The sequence below is a fragment of the Erythranthe guttata genome, chromosome 7, assembly GCF_056151865.1.
Source record: "Erythranthe guttata isolate IM_541 chromosome 7, IM_541, whole genome shotgun sequence".
Classification (NCBI taxonomy): Eukaryota; Viridiplantae; Streptophyta; class Magnoliopsida; order Lamiales; family Phrymaceae; genus Erythranthe; species Erythranthe guttata.
The window spans coordinates 1,452,404-1,476,754 of NC_142539.1; the positions used below are offsets into that span (position 1 = coordinate 1,452,404).

The window sequence follows — 24,351 nt, forward strand, 5'->3', positions numbered from 1 at the left end:
GCAAATGATTATTTAAAAGTAGAAGTTAGTGATTGTGAGTTAAGTCAGTTTTAAGTGCTTATTTCTAAAAGTTTGGGGTGTTTGCAAATATTCCGGAAAATGAACTTAAATAGAAAAAATATGGTTATGGGTGCTTTTAAAAAAATAGCTTAAAGCAGATTATTTTAAGAGAAGCAAAAGCAAAAGTTGATTTTGCAAACAACTGAAAACAGATTATGAGCAAAACAAAGCTCATAATCACTTTCAAAAAACTTTTGCAAACACCACTTTAGTTTAAAATTCAGTATAAAAAATATATTCGATTAACATTGAAATTGGACGATTTTTCACTGACTTCTGACTACTAATTTTTAGTTAAGCCCAATTAATTACTTAATATAAGGAGCCCAAATGTTTAATTATACAAATTATCCTAGTCAATTAAATTAAAGACCCAAAATAAGAAAAACAAATATTCTTAATATAGCAAGCTGTCCGGTCCAAGCCGATAAGCCGATTGCAGCCAGGCACTAGAGGTAATTATGACGGTGGCTCATTAACGGCAAGAACTGTCCGTTACCGTTAACCTGGTACGGTGAGTTATACAAACAGTACATTGTATTTGTTCTTCCGCTTTCTGTAGTTCCAGATGTGGGCTCCACACAATTACTTGCCCCCCTTATCATTAAATTTAGGGTAAATTACAATCACCCCTGAGGTATGGTCAAATTACAGAAACCTCCCTCTTGTTTGGATAATTACAACCACACCCCTTAACTATAAATTTTTCTACATGTCCACCCTTGCGGTTTCAAATTTGGTGGAATTTTCGAGATTATATAGATTATTATTACTTTTGTAACCGTTTTATCCTATTCGAACTCCACATTTTGAAGCAAGATGATCATAATATGTGTTTTTAAGCTTGTATATATCAGATTGTGGTGCATCAGAAACTGTATTTTTACATAAAACGAGTACAAACTAGAGCAAATTTCACGAAATCTAGATGATTATGTTGAATTTGACACCATAAGAGTGGAGGTGCAACAAAAAATCATAGTCGAGTGGGTAGATGTAATTATCCAAACAAGAGGGGTCTTTTTGTAAATTGACCATACCTCAGGGGTGGTTGTAATTTACCCTTAAATTTATTAATTATTGAAAATCTATTTTTATTTTATTTTTGGGTAAATTACAACCTCCAAAAACCTTAATTTTGATAGATTACGTTTACTCCCCAGCAATTTGTAAATTTCTTAAATCCACCCCCTAAAAAAGGGTGTTCATGTTAGAAATTTACAAACTATAGGGGGTGGCTGCAATTTTGAGAAAAACGAGGTTTTTTTTCTTAAATATGTCTTACCTTAGGGGTTTGGTTGTATAGTACCCTATTATTTTTCTTTCCAAAATATGATTAAATTTTAATGAATAATGAAAAATGGGAGGGGTATATGTGGAATTAAAACACTAAAAAATGATGATATAAGCATGTATGTGAAAAGAGGAATTGATGACATGGGCATGAGGTCACGTGCCGGAGATGGTGCCAAATTGCAATGGGGGCCATTTTTCTGTCAGTGGGGGGAAACAGAAACAGCAATTGCATGTTCTATCTGTGTGTGTGTGTGTGTGATGGTCAAAGTCAAATACCTTTTCTGTCCTTTTTGTCTTTGATAATAATTTTATGTACGAGGGTTTTTTTAATTTAATTTTAGTGTTCTTTTATATTTAATTTTGTTGAATTATTTTGTAATAAAATGTGAACCATGTAATAAGAACCGTAGAAAATGAATAAGCACTAAAGCTTAAGTTGCCTTGAGATTTTTTTCTTCATGGCACTATATATTGTTAGTGTTTTTTTACTGTTAAAAATAGTAGTTGAGGACTATATATAGTATATATAGAAGATGTGACACCTCTCACTAATTTAAAAAAACCATAGTATAGTCAAAATCTAATGAAATTAAATTAGGTTTTCTTTGATAATTAAGGACACTCACCAAATCATTCTTCCATATGCCCTTAAATTATATAGAACTAGGGGTAGAAAGCTCATTTTTGGTGATTATTAACCATTGATTTGTACATAATCACATATATCTATGTGTATGTGTGTTTAGTATAAGCTTTGTAGGAAGTTATTTCACCACATCAACGATTAATAATTACTTAGTGTATTTTACTAAGTGTAGCATCTCAATAACCGGGCAGAACCAATTTTCGGCGATTTCAATTCGATTTTTTTTTTTTTAATTTGGAATACTATTGTCATTCTTAATTCAGGAAATTTAGATTTTCAAAATTTTTTGGATCAAAATTGGAATATATAACAGATTTCGATGTAGCGATTTTAACTTACAAAAAATTCTATTTGTTTCGAGGTATTTTATATTATAGTTGAATAAACAAATTAATTTTTTTGAATTTCTCAAATTTCGAGTTGAATAATTTTGTATTTATTATTATTATTATTATTATTATTATTATTATTATTATTATTATTATTATTATTATTATTATTATCATTCATGGGCCATGCAAATCATATTTGTAAAATAATTGTATCTTTTTGGGCTTGTTGAAATGGGATTCAATTTATTGGGCTTCTGGAAAGTAAAATACAGTAATCTTAATGTGTTAATTATTTAAAAAATGTTAAAAAATGTAAGAAATGGGAATCGAACACTACACCAGTCAAACAAATGCAAGATATGCATCATACCACTTGAACTACAACCAAATATTTTAAACTTATCACGTTTAATATTTATTAATTAACACATATCTATCCAACAAAGAAAAGGTACACATCAAATATGTTAATTAGGGTTTACAACTTCCATTAGAAAAAAAGAAGACAATATTACGTAGTAAGAAGTGCATGGCCCTTGATAGATGACGTGTCACAACAGAAGCTTTGCTGAACTTCAAGCGCGAGTTCCTCCACGCTCACTTGGCACTCCAGCCCTATCTGTCATTTTTCATTATTTTCCCATTATTATACAATTTACATATTAAATCATCTACATATATGTAGTCAAATTATCTAACTATATACATATGCATATACATATATGCACTTGAAATGTATATCCAAATTTTCCCGACGAATGTCGTCGTCGAATATCGAATCGTCTTTTTTAACTCTTACAAACATTTTGTATCCCAAATACGTGACTTGTACGTTAACATATACTTCGTTTTCAATCGAAATTGTAATGTAACTAATAGCCACATATACGGTACACACACCTCACGTTTTTTCATATTATATTGTGCGCACACATACATACACGTGTATGTATATATATAGATATAGATAGATAGATAGATATATACCTTGATGACAAAGGAGTATAGAACAGTATCTTCGATGGTACTGATATTCAAGTGAAGAATCTCGAACGAAAGTTTCTCCAAAACACCGATTACCCTAACGATTTGACCCGGAATTTTCTTCGATATTGTTCTGAGAAGAACATTCGACCCGGAAATTTTGGCTTCAACATCTGCAGTTGGAGAGTTGCAGCATGCTCCAAGTTCCTTAAAAGTGTTGTCCGAATTATTACTACTATTATCATGCATCGATATCTCGTAGGGGCTGTTTGGCTGAGGACTAATTATCTGAAAAAGTTGCCGAATCGGAGTAATTCGACTTGGCCTTGGGCTAGGGCTTAAGCTCTTCCTTCTCCGTTTTTTCGATTCCAATGATTGCACAACTTGGTGCAACTCCTTGATGAATTCGATCACCCCACCTATAATCGATGCTTGATCTCCCTTCACAATCAAATTTTCCGAATTAAATTAAAAATTCTAATAATTCATTATATATACATATATATATATAATACACGTTACGTTATTGCAATATTTACCCGTTTGATGTAGAAACACGGAGTTAAGGAGCGCAAGACTTTGAGATGTTCGTTCATCTGTCTTCTTCGGTTTCTCTCGACAGCTATGTGAGACATGGCGATCAAGATTATATTCAAGAATTATTCAGGTTTGATTTAGTATGTTTGTTCTTTTACTCGGTATTTATAATAAGTCGGCAATGCGGTAGCGACTTCATTTATAATATCTATGTTTTGTAGGGGGGTATCTCTAAATTTGTTGCACTAGGGTTTCTCATTTAATGCAATGTGTTGCAGTCTCGTGAGGTTAATTTATATACGGTTTTACACTTTATACTCTTTCTTTTTACATTTATATATATAAGATATATTCCCCTCTCTCTCTCTCTCTCTCTCTCTCTCTCTCTCTCTCTCTCTCTCTCTCTCTCTCTCTCTCTCTCTCTCTCTCTCTCTCTCTCTCTCTCTCTCGTGTGTGTGTGTGTGTCTTACTCACGTAAATGAAGTTGGGACAATAACGTTGTACGCGTGAAATAAAATTTAAGGAGAGAAGTCTTCATGCATGTATATAATATATATCTGTCTTTTGGCATGAAGAATGTATATATATACATATACATACACCACATCGATCATCATCATCAACTTGTGTCATACATTTTCATGGCCTTATTTTGTGACTTTATAGATAGGTATTGGAAATCTTCACAATTTAATCGATGTGGGAATATAATAATGTCGAATTTCCTTTATATGTGATTTAGGGGTGGAATCGGAACATAATTTCCAATTTCCACCGATCCCGATTCCAATTTTTTACGATTTTTTTGGATCGAAATTGGAATATATATATATGAGATTTCAATTCACGAACCGTTTTCAATTTCCAAAAATTCCCAATTTTTTTCTTCTAAAAATTACACTTATAATATAAATATTATTATTATACATTTTATATTTAAAGCGTCTAATAATTTGAAATTTTCCGAATTCCGGCGATTCCAGTCTGAAAATTTCCGATTTGGGATTTTTTTTCATTCCAATTTTCGAAATTGCGATTTCCAGTTTTTCGGAACGGGATGGATTTTTCACTTCCGGAAAAAAAATCAGAGTTTTTTCCGTTAAGTGCTTACTCCGAGCCGGTTCGTCAGATTTCCACCCCTAGATCCAATTGAGTCTTATAGGATTAGTCGGACCATTTGAGCGGTTAATCGTTATCGTAATTGGGAAAATGCGCAAATTGATTGATGAAGCAATGTAAAATGAACCAAAAATATACGACCCAATTCATTCGATTAATCGTACTAATTTCCAACAATGTGCGCGATATATGGGATGTGAATGCATACAAGGTGTAATATTAGTTCGTTCTACGCTACACCCTGTCGCGTCGAGTACACACTCGCCGCGTATACTATAACCAATTTATTTACACATAAACACACGCCACTGTAAATAACAGACAATTTCGTGAACTGATTCCAATTTCAATCGATTGAATCTGTTCGATGACAGACAAAGTTTAACCGTAACACTCGTATCAAAAGTGTTTCTTGATTCTGAATTCGTATCGATCTATTATTGACTTACAAAAACGAAAAAAAATATATATTTCTTGCAAAAAATTAACCCGTCTAAAGTTCTAATTCGGAGATATTTTGTAACCTATATTTTTATGTAACAAATGCTTACGCGATATATACCTAAACACAGAAGGCTGTCTTCTCCTCCGATAAATCGAGTAAAAAAAAAAAAGACAGAAATTCCTTACTTATCCAGTTCAAGCGCTCTCTTGTTCTTCGTTTCTGCATCTAAACATTAATTTTTTTTCCCGTCAAATTCACAATCAGTCGGAAATGATTATTTTAGAGCGAAACGAAATAAAAGCAAGAAATTGTCGAAAATGAAAAAAAAAATTGCACCTCGAAGTGCGCTTTCATACTCGTGGAGTTGTAAAGTAAATCCCGAATTAGGAGAAGCCACTGCTCTTTTTATCTTCACATATTCCATTGCTTCGGAAAAGCTCATCCCGTTTTTGAACATCAAATAAGCAACGACAACACTTGCACTGCATAATTCATCAATAAATCGAATTAAAAAACAAGTGCAACAAAAAAATAAACGATACAAAAAAAAAAAAAAAAAAAAAAAAACCTTCTGGATCTTCCGGCAAAGCAATGAACCAAAACTCCACCTCCTGCCGCCTTAGCTTCGTATATAAATTGGAAGCATTCTTCGAAATACTGGGATATATTTTCGTCTTCTTTATCACGTACTGTATCAATCAATACAAATAAAAATCATTATTGAATTAAAATGAAATGCAATAAAAAATTGAATCTTGAAAATTTAATAAATATATATTACCTTCAATAGTTTTGTATATAAAATCATCGGGATGAGCGGGGGCCAGCGAATGGGCGACTGTCAATACGTGTGTGATATTTAAGCCTTTTAAACCGCTTCTATTATATGCAGCTCCTAACGAACCTAAGTAAAGACCCTGAAAAAATTAATCGAATATCAAATTAGTTTCGATTTAAAAAAAAAAAAAAAAAGGTTACCACTTGAATACCGAATACCTCTTCGATTTGGGATGGAATGCTATCGTCTTTGACAAGTCTTGTTACTTGCATAACTCTTAATAGTGACGATACACGGTTTCTAAGGTCATCATCGTCCATTGCAATTTGCAAATGAAGGAATTTTGTACGCTATTTTTGTTCGATTTTCCAAGATTACGGTTAAATGAAAAACCTGGGCATAATAAATGTTATTAAAGATACGGACTTCTAGTTATTTTTTCCATTTAAATTCAAATCCCATTCAGCGAAAACTCGTAACGAATTGCACAAACTATAGACGACACCGTATCACATTACAGAAGGCACATTAGCCACATTTTGGCATAACACAAAATACCTTTTAAGATTGAATGATAAAACTAATATAGGGCATCGATTAATGCCATCGACCGGAGAAAAAAAGGGCAATCGAGAAAGTGCGAATTTGTTGTGTTTGGGCAAAAACAAAACTTTGCAATTCAGTAATAGTAGAGTAATTCGTATATATAGATGCAATTGAATGTCACTTTCTTCAAAACATCAACAATTATAGTGAAATTTAAATTACCCATCATTTTTTTCATTTCTCCTCTCTCTCTAGAGAGAGCGAGAGAGAGATTAGGGAACAGCCCGCAAGAAGCGAAACGAAGAAATGGGTTTTTCTCAGAATTGCAAGAATTTGATGATTCTAATCACTACAGCAATAATACAATTGGAGTAAATAAACCGCGAAAATCAATTATGGATCGCTAACCCTAGAACAGAAGTAATAAATGGGAGGTGCGGTATGAACAAGAAAACGCATACCTGGGTTTTCTTCGTCTCGAAACACAGAATCTGCAGCTAGTGTGTCGTTTCAGCGCTGGTTTGTAATGTGGAAATCGGATTATGATTCATAATTTAATCAGATTTTGATTTAATCATCGAGTAATTAAGAAAAAAAAAAAAGCTTTCTTTATTGTTGTTATTGGGTTTGCATTTTAATTTGTAGTGATTCGCAGGTTAGTAATAAATTCATGGGCTCACGGCCCAATAAAGAATCAATTACACTGTATTTGTGGGTCGGGTCTATCCGGATAGTAGATATTAAACAAAATTTGATTATGTAGTTAGTAATTGTTAATCTCACTAAACATAAACATGCTTATAGCAGAGTGATGCCTAACAAACTTCTACATGATAAATACAACATAACTCTTTCTTTTATACACCAGTCGCATTTGAGTCGAATTTACGAATTCTATTTCAAACAAAAGTGCCCAAGGAACAAAATCTCACGGGCCCATGAATCACTTCAGATGTCGGCAATCCGACGTTGTTTAAACTCCCAAAAAATCCATTTTTGCCATTTTAATAGAATTTTGAATTTAATACAATTTCCTATTATCATATATATATATATATATATATATATATATATATATATATATATATATATAGAGAGAGAGAGAGAGAGAGAGAGAGAGAGAGAGAGAGAGAGAGAGTACGGTTATGTACGGTATTGAGATATCATGAATGTACCCAAGTCCACTAATAAGTTTTGAACAAAATAAAATATAGAGAGTGGAAATAAAAGAAAATTAATCATATCAGATATTGAACAATTCCTTGTCACCGATTCTCAGATCTGAATAAGTTGACTATTGATTAATTGTAATCTATCTTAATTGCCTAATTGGGATAACATAATAAAACTTTAATTAGTTCAAGTGGCAGCATTTTCTTTTTAATTTAATATTTCATTCTTCACTTGACTTTTAATATTTTATCATCACAGAATCATGTTTGAAAGTTTAGAATCATGTTTGAAAGTTTAGGTGATTTGAGAGGGTAAATGTCATTTCAATTTTATTAATATTGTTTCGATTTCGAACGTGATTTTGATCATTTTCTATTCTGATTTTAGCAAAATTCGACACACGAAAACTGTAGTCTTTTGAGTTAGCCTTCTAATCCAATTTAAATCAGCTTGATTGGATGTAGTGTGACAAAGTTATGCATGAATAAATTATATTTTGAAATTTAGATAATATAACTCAAAACATCAAAAGTTGTGGGAAGTGTTCATTGATCCATGCATATTTTTCCTGACGTCCAATTTTGATGATTCAAGTTGTATTAGAAAGTTAACACAAATAACTACAAATTTCATGCTTTGAGTTTTGCCAAATTTTAACTTGAAAATGGTCAAAATCGAGTTTGAAATCAAAACGGTGTTATTAAAACTGAAACGACATTTATAGTTGGAGGGAGCATACGGTAATAACTAACAAAAATGAGGAATTGAACTGCAATTCATTCTCTTAAGAATTAATACTATAATCCTCACGGCATTATTCATCCCTTCGTGTGTGCAAGTCCAATATCAAAGAAAATTTGCATCAAACTCCTTGAACTATACATAATTGGCATAAGCAACTCGGATGTTCGATACACACCCCCCCCCCCCCCCCAATAGAATTCTCAAGTCACAAATGTGACTTTATATATTCTGCTACTGTCCAATAGCTTGCAGACCACGCGAGAGAAGTACGCGACAGAGCATTTTTTTTAATCGTTAAAGCAAAAAAACAAAGGGCTAAAGATGCTAAACGTACATAGTTTAGGGAGGCAGATGCAATTTTCCAGCGTCAGCACACAAAACTACTTCAATGGCTTTCTCTCATTCAACACTCCAAGTTTGCAAAACATTGACTAATATTATCCAAATTAGCTGTCATCCCATTTTCACATATCTATAAATACCTCATCTTCCAAACTCACTTAGATCAAACAATCAAACTTCCAATTCAATCAACAATGGCTTCTTCTTCTACTACTTCTTTGTTGTATTCTCTTCTCTTCTTCTTCGCCCTCCTCGTTTTTACGACAAACGCTCAAAACGGGGTCCCGCTATCCGTAAAAAAGGACCCGAAAACCCGACAATACTACACCACTATAACAATGGGAAGCAACCGGTCCCCGATAAATGTAATCGTCGACATCGGTGGGCCCTACCTATGGTTCTCATGCAACGACTACAAATCAAACACCTACGCGCCGATCCCATGCGGGTCCCCGAAATGCGAGCTGGCGAAAGGGATCGGCTGCTACGGATGCAACTTACCGAAACGCCCCGGGTGCACGAACGACACGTGCGCATCCTCCCCTTACAACCCGTTCACGAACATGCTGGTTTCTCAAGGGTTCTACGAGGACTCGTTCCACCCCACGGGTCGACTCGCCCCGTTGCCCCGGTACATCTTCTCGTGTATGGATAAGGACTACTTGGAGGGGCTAGCTAACGGGACCACCGGCATGTTGGGGCTCGGGAGGACCGATATATCTTTACACAAACAGGTGGCGAGCGTGTTCGGATTCGCCGATAAATTCTCCGTTTGCTTTCCTTCTTCTTCTTCTACGTTAGGGTTAGGGAAATTGTTGGTCGGGGGAATTGTGTTTACGGAATCGATCATCGCCACTAAGACGACGCCATTGGTTGTGAATCCGGTGAGTACTTACCCGATCTTCGTGGAGGGGGAACGCTCCGACGAGTACTTCATCGGAGTGAAGTCGATCAGGGTCGCCGGAGAAACAGTCTCCGTCAAGGACTCGTATTTCGCGATCGATAAGAACGGAGTCGGCGGGACGAAGATCAGCAGCCTGCAGAACTTCACCGCGCTGCACAACTCGATCTACAAGCCGTTCACTCGGGCTTTCGTGAAGGCGGCGGCGAATATGAAGATCAAGAGCGCAGCGGCGGTAGCGCCGTTCCGGGCGTGTTTTCAATCGGAGACGATTAAGAGATCGGCGGCGGGGGTTTTGGTGCCGGACATTGATTTAGTTTTGCCCGGAAAGGATGTGTACTGGAGGATCAGCGGAGCAAATGCAATGGTTGAGGTTGACCGGAAAACAAGCTGTCTTGCATTTGTCGACGGCGGATCGGAGCCGAGGAGTTCGATCGTGATCGGAGGGCATCAAATGGAGGAGAATTTCTTGGAGTTTGATTTGGTGAAATCTCAGCTCAAGTTCAGTTCTTCCCTTCTGGTGCAGAACAAGAGCTGTTCAACTCTCTAAGTTTGACTTTTTTTTTTTTTTTTTTTTAAATTGTCTGAATTTGTTATTGTAACATGAAGATTTTTGTAATTGGTTTATTTGTTGATTTGTGTGTGTGTGTTTTTTACTTGGTTTTTCTGTAATAAAAGTGTGAGATTTACAGTTGGATCTTCAATATTTCACACTTCATTTTTACACCTTTTCATTAATATATTCTTCCGATTACTTCTTTCTCCATTTGTCTCCCGTCTTCGGGCCTCGGGAAACTATCGATTGGAAACGGGCCCATGGCGAAATCTTCTGTGGGCCCAATGAAATTGAGGGCCCTGATCGTAAACCCTGTCGGCGAATCATCAGACGAGCACTTTCTTGATGTCCAATCAATCAGAGTCGCCGGAGAAACCTTTGCCCGCGAGAAATGCTTATTTCACCGTTGAGAAAAAAACGAGGACGGTGGCACGAAAATTAGTACCATACAGAACTATACTTGTCTCCGCAGCTCCATTTACAAGCCACTATCACGGGCTTTTGACAAGGCCGCGGCAAATATGAAAGATCAGGAGCGTGGCGGCTGTGGGCCTGTCCCGAGCATGTTACAGCACGGAATCAATTTCCAAGACACGGGCCGGGCTGGGGGTTCCGGAGATGGGCCTTGTTTTGCTCATTTCATTACAACAAGAGTGTGCTGCATTTATAAATTGTCAAGTTGCTGCAAGAATTGATTACAGATACTACTAAATCATTTGTTCAAATTCTAATTACACTGTGTAATCCCACTAGTACATTATACTTATATATAACAATTGAAAAGGAGAGACACATGATTAAACTCTTTGTAATAAGATATACATTTGATTCTTACAAGATGCTCTTTATTTCACATGGACAGGGATGAAACATTAAGAAAATGGTACGGTACCTTTATTTCATGAGAATCTAAATAACCAAAAATTTACCAAGAATGCCATTCTTGCAGCTCCATAAATATACTCAATCGAAATTCGAATATATATATATCGAAGTATAACTTTTACCAACTATTATGGCTTCTTTCTTGAATTACATCCTCTTCTTCTTCGCCATCCTCGTTTCTTCTACAACCGCTCAAAATGCCGCGACGCTCCCCATCCGGAAAGACCCGAAAACTCGACAATTCTACACCACGATACACATGGGCAGCAATCGAGCCGCCATAAACACGGTCATCGACCTTGGTGGGCCCTTTTTATGGTTCTCGTGCAACGACTACTCGTCAACCACCTACGCCCCGATTCCATGCGGGTCCCGGAAATGCCAGCTGGCGAAAGGATCCGGCTGCATCGGGTGCAATTTACCGAAACGCCCCGGTTGCACCAACGACACGTGTGGGGCGACGCCTTACAACCCTTTCATGAACTTGCTCTTCGCGCAGGGGTTTAACGAGGACTCGTTTTACGGAAGCAAAGATCGAGCCGAGGCGGCGGCGGTGGTTCCGCGGTTCTTGTTTTCGTGCATGGATAAGGATTCGTTGGAGGGGCTGGCGATCGGGGCCACGGGCATGTTAGGCCTTTCAAATAGTGAAATCTCTTTTCACAAACAGGTGGTGGGCGTCTCAAAATTGCCTCATAAATTCTCCATTTGCTTTCCTTCTTCTTCTTCGGGGATTGGGAAGTTATTAGTCGGCGGCGGCGGCGGCGGCGTATACAACAACATATTATTGAAGTCGACGCCGCTGATTGTGAACCCTGTGAGTACGTATCCGATTTACTCGGAAGGCGATGCGTCGGAAGAGTACTTCATCGGAGTTGAATCGATCAGGGTCGCCGGAGAAACAATCTCCGTCAAGGAATCACATTTCACAATCGACAAAAAGGGAGACGGCGGTACGAAAATCAGTACTATACAGAACTTCACCGCGCTGCATAACTCCATCTACAAGCCGTTCGCTAGGGCTTTCGTGAAGGCGGCGGCGGATTTGGGGATCAAGAGCGTGGCGGCTGTGCCGCCGTTCCGGGCGTGCTTCAGATCGGACACGATTACCAGTTCGCCGGAGATTGATTTGGTGTTGCCCGGAAAGGATGTGTACTGGAGGGTCGGTGGAGCAAATTCGATGGTTGAGGTTGATCGGAAAACTAGCTGTCTTGCATTTGTGGACGGTGGATCGGAGCCGAGGAGTTCGATCGTGATCGGAGGGCATCAATTGGAGGAGAATTTCTTGGAGTTTGATTTGGTGAATTCTCAGCTTCGATTCAGTTCTTCTCTTCTTGTCCAGAACAAGAGTTGTTCCAGCCTCTAATTTTTTTTTTATTTTTTTTTTCAATTTAGCATAATTTAAGGATGACGTGGAATATCTGTCTTTGCATAATTTGTACCCCCAAATAAAAGCATTAATTGATTGGGCTGGATTATAGCCCAACTATCGGTTAAATGTTTGAAATTTTAATGGATTGTTTGAAATTAAATAGAGTTTTCCGACGAGTCGAGCTCAAGCACATTCTTAGTTGGCCGTAAGTTCGTGGAACTTTTTAATTTTAATTTATTCATTTTATTTTTATTTTAAAATAATTAATATAAAATAAATAATAAATTCATAAAAATAATTAAAAAATAAATTATATGTCATTTTGTTTTATAATTTATAATAATAAAATTATAATAATATAATAAAAATGAGTACAATTTAAAAAATTATATTAATAAAATTTTAAAAGAAGACAACAAATGGCTCAAGCTCGAGCCCAAAAATAAATATTTGACGACCTCGAGCTCGGCAAAATGGATTCGAGCTCGAGCTCGAGCTCGAACTCGCCAAAACAGCCAAACTTGGCTCGAAAATAACATTTACATTTAGTAACATTTTCATTTGACTCGCCAAAACATTTAGTTAAAGTTCAATAACATATGTATAGTTATGTTATGTCATGACTCATGAGACCAAGAGTTGCACACTTAACTAAATGTTATTGAACTTAAAATTACTATTTTGCCACTACCTAATAAACTTTTTTTGTGCATCAAAGTATCATTGAGACAACTTATTTCTATATAAAATAATGCCATTATAATAGTGCTAGTTGGTATTTATTGTTGATAAAGAGTGCTGATCTGGATCTTAGTCAGACCCGATAGCCCAAATCAAGAATGTGGATAAGTGGATATGCTTCAATACTTGAAGTAAATCAAAGCATATTCTTTTTATTTACATATTATCTTATTTCATATATAGTAGTAATAATGTGCTAATATTGAAAAAAGAATATTCTATTGGATGATAGCCTGATATGCTTCTCTTTTTTTTTTTTCCCTTGATGATATTTTCACACACATACTAAACACCATCTCAAAAAGTAATTAGCACATGTTAATCACATGGGGTTATTCAATGTGTTGGTGAACTAACACTACTAAAGCAACCAAATTAGAGCATTAATTGTATTGATAATAGTTGTCATTATTCAAACTTTAGGAAATATATAATGTTGCCAGAACCGGACCGGGACAGGTTCGACTACGACCTGACGATGACTTCTAAAACTGGAAAAATTAAAAATCGGGGACAAATCACCAAAATTTGATTCGACCGAGTAAAACTCGGAACCGGCGAACTGGTCAAAGAACCCGATTTTCGACCTAAACAACTCAAACCACTGGTGGAGTTGGTTATATGTGGTTGGATCTAAGCGAGTCTTGGCGGAATTAGCTGTGGATGACAAGATATGGTCATGGGTAGTCGAATCGGGGTGACGAATTGCCGATATGGTCATGGATGGGCGAATACGGGTGGCGGATTACCAGATCTAGTGAAGAAAGAATGAACATATTTAAACTGAAAACGAAAGAAATATAGTAAAAAAAAGAGTAAACTGCAAAAACTACCCCTGTGTAATCCCAAAATAGCAAAAACCCCCTGTGATAAATAAACTAGCAAAAACCCCCCTGTGAAATTATTTAAATAGCAAAAACCCCCCTATGGAACTATTTGAGGGTTGACTTGATATAAAAAGACACAAATACCCCTGGAGTCTTGCAATTAATAAATTCTTATATTTTATAAATATTTTAATTATTTTATTTAAAAAATAATCAATTTAGTTGTTTACTATTTTTTTTAATTTCTAAACAAATAAATTAAAAAGAATAAATATACATATAATATGTATATATATAAATACATTTTGAGGGTCAATTTTGTCATTTCAAGTCTAAAAAATCAGCTAGGGGGGATTCTGCCTTTGACTAAATTTCACAGGGGGGTTTTTGCTAGTTTATTTATCACATGGGGGTTTTTGCTATTTCGAGATAACACAGGGGTAGTTTTTGCAGTTTACTCTAAAAAAAAAGGGGGGTGAGTTGGATAAAAGTGAAAACCATTGAGGCTTAAAAAAAATAAAAAATAAAAAACCCAATTTAACTGGTTCGATCAAATCGAACCATGATTAAATAGTCGTCCGTTGCAGAGTCGGTTCGGTTCTGACAACATTAAAAATATCTTAATCTATAAAGGGGATAATTAAAGAATAAAAATAATTAAAGATAACCAATAAGATAGCCTTATAGTGGAGAAGTCACAAAAGTCTAGTCAGATTAAAAAAGAAATCCAAAAATTCAGCCCTCTGTTCTTATCCAAATCTTATTTTAATTCCACGAAATAAACGTTAAATTCATTATTTCAAACAAAAAACACTTTTGTACCACGTTAAAAACTCAGCCCTCTACGGCGGCACATCGCCACAAAAAAAGAAAAACACAGACCAAAAAAAAAGAACAGATCTTTCTTCTTTCTCCCATGGCTTCTTCTTCTTCTTCCTCACTTCAATTCCTTCTCTTTCTCACACTACTTTCTCTCACCTCTTCTTCATTTTCTCAAAACCCCATCTTACCAAAAGCAGCGATTCTCCCTGTAAAAAAAGACCCCACAACTCTCCAGTACATCGCCACTGTTTTCATGGGCGGAACCCTCGCCGCCGTGGAGCTGGTGGTCGATATCAACGGCGGCTTCGTCTGGGTCGACTGCGAATCGAACCCTACTCTCAGATCTCACGAGCCCATCAAGAGCTGCTCTCTGAAATGTTCAATGGCGAAGAATCCAGTCAACGGCTGCCGCAGCGCCCCCAAGACTTGTCTTTTACACCCGGAAAACACGGTTTCAAGAATGTCGGTGTCCGGAGATCTGAACGAAGGTCGAGTGGCGATGGAGTTTTGGGAGAGGAATACTGGGTCGCCGCACTCGTTGGCCAAAATCGAGAATTTCCTGTTCTCGTGCGCGCCGAATTTGCTGATGAAGGGTTTGGCCAGTGGCGCGAAAGGGATGCTAGGGTTAGGGAATTCAAGAATCTCGTTTCCGTCGCAATTCTCCACCGAATTCGGGTTCTTCCGTCGCAAATTCTCGCTTCGTCTTTCGTCGTCAAAGGGTTCGATTTTCTTCGGCGGGAGCCCCTACGACGAGAGCTCGATGGTGTACACTCCGTTGACTTTCTTGAAAAATGGGTTCTTCTTGCAGGATGGGTACTACATAAATGTGGGGTCAATCAAAGTTTCCGGCAAGAAGCTGTCTCTGCAGCGAAAAGGGCTTCCTTTTAAGACAAAATTGAGTACACTTGTTCCGTACACGACAATGCAGAGCGGCGTTTACCGGGCATTCGTCGAGGCCTACCTCGACGCAGCTAGTGCGATGAACATGACTCGGGTTTCGGCCGTGGCTCCGTTCGAGGTGTGTTTTGGTTCGAAAGGGGTGGGGAATATTCCCGATGTGCCGATTGTCGATCTTGTTTTGCAGAGTGAGATGGTGAGGTGGAGAATTCACGGGAGGAACTCGATGGTTGACGTTGGCGACGGAGTTTTCTGTTTAGGGTTCTTGGATGGGGGATTGAGCCCTAGGGATGCAATTGTTTTGGGGGGTTATCAGATGGAGGATTACTTGTTGGAGTTTAATTTGGGGAATTCGATGCTCGGGTTTTCGTCTTTGGTAACGGTGGAGAAGAATTCGTTGTCCGGAGAATTTGTATAGATATATATTAGTTAAGGTTGTTTGTGGTTTAAACAATGTAATACATAGGTTTAGATTAACTGAATCAAAGGCATCAGAAGTTGTCTGAATGCATGTAACTCTTGTTTTGTACTAATTAATTTACTGAGATTTAGTAAAAAAAAAATTGCTCTGTTTTTCTTAGTATTCACAATGGACCTCTACATTAGAATCTGCACTGTCTTAATCTAGTCAATCAGATGTGTTTATTGTTGTCTATTTCACACTTATTTAGTTTATAAGGTTAATCATAATTAATTTAATGATTGGATTTTATTGCCACCCTAAAATTGCAATTGAGGAGTGTTCATAAGAGTTCGACTAATTTCATTTGTACCACCCTCCTAAATAGTGAAATTGCAGACCGAACTCTAGTTTCCTTGTTAAATGGCTCCGTTTACTCAGTTGGCCCCTCCGTCCATATTTTTAAGGAAATTGATGATGTCATACTACCCTTTTGACCGAAGTTGACCATTCGGACTTTTTCGATGAACTGAAATGCCCTTGCGATTTATTTGAAGTTACGCGGCGGTGTCAATGAAATAAATATATAAGGTGTGTTAATTATAAGACAAAGATTGATTTTTCGCTGGTTTCTCAAATTTCTCAAACCCTAAACACGAATTCAGTCCATGATGAGATATTTGAATCTTTAAGTCACGAAGGGCATATCATTCATTTCATATATTTATTGCCTCATTCATATATTTTCCGGAATTTTTTTCTTAATATGTCACACGCTATGAGCCTATTATGTCGATCATTGTAATCAAAAGGATCTAACATGGGACTGTTTTAATCTTTATCTTGTGTAAAGACCTTTATCTAGAGGTCAATGAATCGAGTCAACGCAAACGAATCGAGTAAATTGAATATTGTATTGATGCGCCTGTTGGACAAAACTCGATGTACGTGAGGCGTGAGCTTGTTTATTTTATGTACGTACATACTCCCAAGACAACAAATAACATGGCACATAAATATTTTTAAACTCGGGAAACCTACACATTTTCTCTTCAAGCCCATACACGGAATTTCTGCCAAACGATGCAAGATTGCACCCGGAAATGGATAAAACCGTGAGTACAATGTAGCTCATTGTATTCGAAGCTTATCGACTCACGATTCCCAATGTGCTATATTTAGATATATATTATTACATTTTCTATATATATAAACCATCAAAGTATTCAATCTTTAGTATTAGGTCTAATTAAACAATGTCTTCTTCCATTCTACTCTGTTTCATTTTCTCCCTTTTCCTTTCAGTCACCATAGCCGCCGGAACGCCGGCGAAGCCGTTCCGCCCACGCACCGTCGTACTTCCGGTTACCAAGGACCCATCCACCGGCCAATACCTAACCACCATCTTCCAACGAACCCCACTCAAGCCCGTCAAACTCACCGTCGACATCGGCGGCAAAGCCCTCTGGGTCGCCTGCGACCGCCGTGAGTACGCCAGCACCACCTACGCCCCCGCCCTATGCGGCTCGCCGCCGTGCGCCGTCGCGAAGTCCAAATCCTGCGACAACTGCTTCGACGGTCCCCGGCCCGGCTGCAACAACAACACGTGCTCCAGTATTGTGTACAACACCGTCGAGAGATCCGCCCAGAACGGTGAGCTGGCGACCGACGTTTTCGTCGTACAATCCACCACCGGGTCGAATCCGGGTCGGGTCGTCCGGATCCGAAACATGCTTTTCTCATGCGGGTCGCTGTTTCTCGGTGAGAAACTAGCCGTTGGGGTTAAAGGTATAGCCGGTTTCGGCCGGAGTGCCACGTCACTCACTTCACTATTATCCACGTCATTAGGAATTAATAAAAAATTCGCAATATGTTTGAGCTCTTCAAAGGGGGTTATGTTTATCGGAAGTGGGCCCTACACAATGATGCCACGTGTACAAATTTCAAATCGACTCGTGTACACCCCGCTCCTGGTCAACCCGGTGACCACCGTCCATCCGATCTTCCACGACTTCCCAGACAAATCCTGGCCGTCGATGGAGTACTTCATCGACATCGAGTCCGTTAAAATTAACGGCGAACCCGTGCCGTTAAGTCCGAGTCTGTTAAAAATCGACGCCAAGGGCAACGGCGGAACGAAGATCTCCACGGTGGCGCCGTACACCGTCCTCCACACGTCGATCTACAACGCCGTCGTTAAGGCGTTCACGAAGTCTCTGTCGAAGGTGCCTAGGGTTGCGGCGGTGGCGCCGTTCGTCGGCGGGCCGTGCTACAAGGCGGCGAGCCTCGGCAGCACGCGGCTGGGGGCGGCGGTGCCGGCGATTGAGCTAGGGCTGAGGAACAACGTGACGTGGACGATGTTCGGGAGGAATTCGATGGTGTACGTGAACAACAGCGAGGTGGTGTGCCTGGGGTTTGTGGATGGAGGGAAGAAACCTAGGACCGCCATTGTTGTCGGCGGGCACCAGCTTGAGGATAACTTGTTGGAGTTCGATGTTGAAAGAAATAGGTTTGGTTTCAGTTCTACGTTGTTGGGGCTTCAAACAACGTGTGCCAACTTCAATTTTACTTCTGTTTAATTAATTAAATCCAGCTTCAGAGTTAGTTTAATTTGTTAATTAGTGATAATCTGCTAATTAAGTTTGTTCTGTTTGATTTCTTGTCATGATGTAGTAGTAATACTCTGTTTGTTGTGTGTAATATACTAATATTATGTAGAATGTACACATAGTTGACGGTGTAATCTAATTCCCTAATGAATCTTGTATTTTAATTTTTTTTAATAGTAATATTTTACATTTTAGGGTAAATCAAGTCCACCCCTATCGGAAGATTAAATTACGAAAACCCCCTTCTGTCTGGGTAATTACAACCTTCATCTCAACTATAAATTTTTTTACACATCCTTCCTTCAAGCAACTCCAATGCTAAACATCAAAATTGGATTATCAAATACTCATTTGATAATTAAGATAATATTTTAATATTCATTTATAGTTTATCTACTCCGACCATGGTCATTAAAATTAATAATCAATTGGAAGTTTTTTAGTATTTTTTATTTGTAATTGCCACGTGTCATTTTGTGATTGGATGTTTAGGTGGTTACTTTTTTGATAACTCAATTTCCAGGATGTATTTTTACACACAAAGAGGTAGAATATCAAAATACTTACCTATTTTGATACTCCCATTGGAGTAGAAATTTTTAATTTTGGGATATAAAAAAGGTGGTTTATGGATTTGATAATCCATTTGATACTCTCATTGGAGTTGCTCTTACAGTGTCAAATTCAGTTGAATCTTTTAAATGGTATGAAATATTCTCCATTTTGTATCCGTTTTATCCTCTTCGAGCTCCACATTTTAAAGCAGGATAATCATAAAATGTGTGCATTCGTTTGTAAATATCAGATTGTAGTGCATCATAAACTGTATTTTTGCATAAAACGAATGTTTAAGAAAACTCATAATCAAAGGTTTTTTCATAATTTGATACTAATTCACCTTTAGCCTACATTTTAATAGCACAAGTTAATTTGAGGAGAGCCTAATAAATTTGTCAGAAAAGTCAAACTACGTTGTTTCTAAATTCAAACTAAATCCAAACAGTCAACTAGCCATAGTTGTCCAGATCCAGAGTTTATCAACTTCATAATCATTTAATCCATTTCTATCTACAATTAAAAAGTCAACGAGCAAATCATTTAATGATATCTCAGTTCTTTATTCTATGGTAAATCTTGATCGGAAAAATTAATTCTTTGTAAGAAAGTCAAACAGCCAACACACAGCCCCTCGAAGCATAGAGAGCCATTGTACTAAGTCAACTATTTCTAGTGGGAGTGGAAAATAAAAAAAATACTATACACATTTCTTTATTTACTTTTGTCGAGTCATCTCATCGAATTTACGAACCGGCTCAGTTCGTTTACGGCCCCATACGATTGGTCATAAGTAACTTTAAGTTGTAACAAGTTTTGAGTCTCTATTAAACACAATGAATTTTACTATAAAGTCGAGTTCGAGTTTATTATACACCTCATCTCGATGAAATAAATAATTAAAATATATAATCAATTTATTGCATGGCATATTTATTTATTAATAATATACAAGAATTTAATATTGATCATGAGTTCTTTGTCTTATATGTGATATGTCGGTAGAGAAACTGTATACTAACTTCTAGGGAAGATTGCACTTCACCCCTAAAAAAATGTCTTTTTTGCATTTCCCCCTGAAAATATAAAAACAAGATTGTCCCCTTTCGAAATATACAACTCGGTGAACTTTGCCCCGAATTTGTATTTCCGATTTAATTCTTGATAGGTTTGAGTAAATTGGAAGGGTAATTTCGTCTTTTTAAGCTTTAAATGTCATTTAAACTTTTTTCACCCTACATTACAATGATTACGAATTTGGAAGAAATTTCATCTATTTGAGAAGAGAACTTTGCTAATTTGGGAACCCTAAGTAACTCTGAAATAAGGATTCTCAAGCAGAAGATGTCAAATGACATATACACCCTTCACTCGGTGAGAATTAGATCGAAAATACATATTTGGGGCAAAGTGAACCGAGTTGCATATTTCGAAGGGGAACAACCTCATTTTTTGTATTTTGACGGGGAAAGTGCAAAACAAGCATTTTGTAAGGGGGTGAAGTGCAATTTTCTCTAACTTCTATATTTATACCTCAACTTAACGATGAACCACCACTAATTAAAATTTTAAAACACCCCATGAAGACGATGAAAAATCCAGTCATTCTTTTCCTGATCTTGATCGCATCAGCTCAAATCCCCACCACCGCCGCCGCCACACTGGTGGCGCCGCTCAAAAAGGACACCGCCACCTCCCTCTACACAATAACCCTCAACTCCGGCGACCGCTACGCCGTCGACCTCAGTGCCCCATTCTCCTGGCGCGTCTGCCCCACGCGCCGCCGCCCCACGGCGGTGCCCTGCTTCTCCACCGAATGCATCCAAGCCACCTACCTCCTCTCCCCCACATGCTCCCTCCCAATCACCCCACCACCGCCGGAAACCACCCCCTGCACCGCCTGTACAGTCACCCCTATAAACCCAAGAACCAAATCCTGCGCCTCCGCCCAACTCACCACAAAAACCCTAACCATATCTTCCACCAATGCAACGGCCAAGATTACCTTAAACAACACGTTTTTATCATGTGCTCCAAAACCCCTTTTGCAATCTCTCCCAAAAGGAGTTGTCGGCTTAGCAAGCTTTTCTTTAGCTCCATTATCTCTCCCATCTCAATTCTCTGCAAATCTCGCACTTTCTAGAAGATTCGCAATTTGCTTGCCGAGCACAAATTCCGCAAACGGCGTCGTTTTCTTCGGAGACGGGCCCTACAAACTTCTCCCGCCGACAAATTTCGACGCGGCGGATCTTCTTTCCTACACGCCGATGCTTCGAAACCCTAAAACCGCGGATTACTTTATAGGAATCAAGTCGTTGTCAATAAACGGAAACTCCGTAATTACGATGTCGCCGTTCGAAGGAATCAAGATCAGCACGTTCGTACCTTACACGACTCTTCGGAGAGACGTTTACAAACTCTTTCGTAAATCTTTCTTGAATTCGATGAAGAATATTCCCCGTACGAAGAGTGTGAAGCCGTTCAACACGTGCTTCAATGCTACCGCAATAGGGTTTAGTCGAGTAGGGTTGCATGTGCCTCAAATCGATTTGGAGTTTGCTAATGGCAAGAATTGGACTATTTACGGGGCGAATTCGATGAAGCAAGTAGGCGGAGATTCGGCTTGTCTTGCGTTTTTGGATGGCGGGAAAATGGCGGAGTACTCAATCGTGATCGGCTCGTTCCAAATGGAGGATAATTTCTTGTTGTTCGATATCGATCGATCTAGGCTTGGGTTTAGTTCTTCCTTGTACTTTGAAAGGATGACGTGTAATGGTTTCAATTTTACATCTAAGGTTTGATATATTTGAACTTATGTTGTTGTAGATTTGTTTGTTCATCCTTGTATTATAAGCATATGTAACAAGATTTTGAACAGTTGTTATTACGAGAGTTTGTACCTAGTCTTTACTATTCAGAATTTGAATTTTAAAAAATATATATATATAAAAGAGTAGAATGATCAAGATTTTGCTTGTACGTAGGATGATATAATCGTCAAACGTGTGTGAAAATCTCCGACTCGTCTTTGTTCTTAAGCATGCAATGAACGTGAACGAGTGTGAAATGATGTTACGTACACCGAAAACTATTGAGTTCTAGGTAATGGATAATTGAGAAGCAGTTAGAAATTGAACTAGTCAGCCTTGTCTTATTTACATGGACATAGAAAAAGCATGAGTAACTTGTCCATACATATATATACATATACACACATATATATATACACACACATATATATAGATATATATAGGAGAAACACAAGTATTGTGTGTTTTAAGCCAACAAATTAACAGCCCCTCTTTTCCAGCTTCTCAAGTTTGAAGTGCATATAGGAAGATTTACTCATCACCCAATGCAAATTTTGTATCTATTTTTCACATCAAGCTTTTAAAGATTTACGAGGAAAAAAAAACGAAAAACGAAAATCATGAACGATCAAGAATTTGGAGACACCACTACAGAAACGAGAGCTTGTCCGAACTCCCCTTGCAAAATCGACTCGACTCTTGTCCGAATGGTAAGAATGTGAAAATAATTAGGCCCATTATTTAATATTTTTTTTTTTTAAATCGAAGAAAAAGGAAAATGCTGATGTCATTTTGAAAAAAAAAAAAAAAACGCAGGTGTTGGCGGAGGCTATAGGTACGTTCGTTTTGATCTTCTGCATTGGAGGAATAGTAGCAAACTTGCGTCTTATGGGAATCGAAGGAGGGCTAATGGAATATGCCGTGACAGCTGGCTTAACGGTAGTGGTCATTGTTTTCTCCATCGGATCGATTTCCGGTGCTCATGTTAATCCAGCTGTCACCATCGCCTTCGCCGCAGTCGGTCCTTTCCCATGGTTTAAGGTAAAAAAAAAAATAATAATAATAATAATAAAAAAAAAAAGTGATTCTAGTTTAAACTAATCCTTACCTTAATTTCTTGTTTTTATTTTTTTTAATTTTTTTTAAGGTTCCGTTTTATGTAATCGCGCAAGTTGGCGGTTCGATTTTGGCAACGTATACGGTGAGATTAGTGTACGGTATCGAATCGGAGCTAATGGTGACTAGACCACTACATGGATTAAAAGCTGCTTTTTGGGTGGAGCTTATTGCAACTTTCATTGTTCTGTTTTTAACTACATCATTATTCAATGAGCCACAATCTGTAAGATCATATATATATATATATATATATATATATATATATATATATATATATATATATATATATATATATATATATATATATATATATATATATATATATATATATATATATATATATATATGTATAATCACTTCTGCATTTAAATTAATTCCTTAAACAAATTGCAATAAATGTGTTACATTATTTTAATTTGCAGCTAGGACAGCATTTGTCTGGATTTCTTGCTGGAGTTGCAATATGTCTAGGAGTGCTAATCACCGGGTAAATTAAATATTAAATAAAAGTTTCGTTCGATTAAATTATGACCCGTTTTTTATTTTTTATTTTTCGATGAAACGACAGGCCGGTTTCGGGAGGGTCGATGAATCCAGCAAGGTCAATAGGACCGGCGATTGTTTCGTGGAGATTCGATCACGTGTGGATATATATTGTGGGCCCCACTATCGGAGCAATTGCAGGTGTTTTCGTGTATCGAGTTTTACGTTTACAGGGATGGGCTTGCAAATTATCTAATCCTGCTTCACAGAGTGCCATTAGCTCTCTGCATTAGAATTCGTAACAAAAACTATAAATAGAGAATCCATTGGCTTTTCAATATTTCGAAATATTTAATTTGATATATATATAAATAT

General features: G+C 37.5%; 8 protein-coding genes across 9 annotated transcripts; 6 read left to right on the forward strand and 2 right to left on the reverse strand.

Annotated features, from left to right (window-relative positions):
- Positions 1–2,658: 2,658 nt before the first annotated feature.
- Positions 2,659–3,969, reverse strand: MUTE (basic helix-loop-helix (bHLH) DNA-binding superfamily protein). Its single transcript, XM_088820383.1, has 3 exons — positions 3,858–3,969; positions 3,322–3,759; positions 2,659–2,953 (listed from the first exon to the last, which is right to left on the reverse strand). The coding sequence occupies exons 1-3, from the start codon at positions 3,951–3,953 to the stop codon at positions 2,846–2,848; spliced, it is 642 nt and encodes a 213-aa protein (XP_088676509.1). The 5' UTR covers positions 3,954–3,969; the 3' UTR covers positions 2,659–2,845.
- A 1,127-nt stretch (positions 3,970–5,096) lies between these two features.
- Positions 5,097–7,401, reverse strand: MKP2 (MAPK phosphatase 2). 2 transcript variants are annotated; one of them, XM_012977027.2, is made up of 6 exons: positions 7,205–7,401; positions 6,416–6,590; positions 6,201–6,336; positions 5,988–6,108; positions 5,756–5,901; positions 5,097–5,644 (listed from the first exon to the last, which is right to left on the reverse strand). In XM_012977027.2, the coding sequence occupies exons 2-6, from the start codon at positions 6,515–6,517 to the stop codon at positions 5,601–5,603; spliced, it is 549 nt and encodes a 182-aa protein (XP_012832481.2). In that variant the 5' UTR covers positions 6,518–6,590; positions 7,205–7,401; the 3' UTR covers positions 5,097–5,600. The 2 variants fall into 2 exon arrangements, with proteins under 2 accessions (XP_012832481.2, XP_088676724.1); XM_088820598.1 differs by having other exon boundaries at positions 5,300–5,638; positions 7,205–7,345.
- A 1,689-nt stretch (positions 7,402–9,090) lies between these two features.
- Positions 9,091–10,600, forward strand: LOC105953249 (putative aspartic proteinase GIP2). Its single transcript, XM_012976903.2, has one exon. The coding sequence runs from the start codon at positions 9,197–9,199 to the stop codon at positions 10,451–10,453; it is 1,257 nt and encodes a 418-aa protein (XP_012832357.2). The 5' UTR covers positions 9,091–9,196; the 3' UTR covers positions 10,454–10,600.
- Positions 10,601–10,928: 328 nt separating this feature from the next.
- LOC105953360 (putative aspartic proteinase GIP2) lies at positions 10,929–12,839 on the forward strand. The gene has a single exon (XM_012977026.2). It carries the CDS (start codon positions 11,475–11,477, stop codon positions 12,705–12,707), a length of 1,233 nt encoding a protein of 410 aa, XP_012832480.2. The 5' UTR covers positions 10,929–11,474; the 3' UTR covers positions 12,708–12,839.
- Positions 12,840–15,079: 2,240 nt separating this feature from the next.
- On the forward strand, positions 15,080–16,626 carry LOC105953359 (putative aspartic proteinase GIP2). Its single transcript, XM_012977025.2, has one exon. The coding sequence runs from the start codon at positions 15,198–15,200 to the stop codon at positions 16,416–16,418; it is 1,221 nt and encodes a 406-aa protein (XP_012832479.2). The 5' UTR covers positions 15,080–15,197; the 3' UTR covers positions 16,419–16,626.
- Positions 16,627–17,423: 797 nt separating this feature from the next.
- On the forward strand, positions 17,424–19,183 carry LOC105953248 (putative aspartic proteinase GIP2). The gene has a single exon (XM_088820599.1). The coding sequence runs from the start codon at positions 17,657–17,659 to the stop codon at positions 18,977–18,979; it is 1,323 nt and encodes a 440-aa protein (XP_088676725.1). The 5' UTR covers positions 17,424–17,656; the 3' UTR covers positions 18,980–19,183.
- Positions 19,184–21,132: 1,949 nt separating this feature from the next.
- LOC105953247 (gamma conglutin 1) lies at positions 21,133–22,446 on the forward strand. Its single transcript, XM_012976901.2, has one exon. The coding sequence runs from the start codon at positions 21,145–21,147 to the stop codon at positions 22,363–22,365; it is 1,221 nt and encodes a 406-aa protein (XP_012832355.2). The 5' UTR covers positions 21,133–21,144; the 3' UTR covers positions 22,366–22,446.
- A 367-nt stretch (positions 22,447–22,813) lies between these two features.
- Positions 22,814–24,314, forward strand: NIP7;1 (NOD26-like intrinsic protein 7;1). Its single transcript, XM_012976924.2, has 5 exons — positions 22,814–23,084; positions 23,191–23,415; positions 23,522–23,716; positions 23,916–23,980; positions 24,062–24,314. The coding sequence occupies exons 1-5, from the start codon at positions 22,995–22,997 to the stop codon at positions 24,267–24,269; spliced, it is 783 nt and encodes a 260-aa protein (XP_012832378.2). The 5' UTR covers positions 22,814–22,994; the 3' UTR covers positions 24,270–24,314.
- Positions 24,315–24,351: the final 37 nt, after the last annotated feature.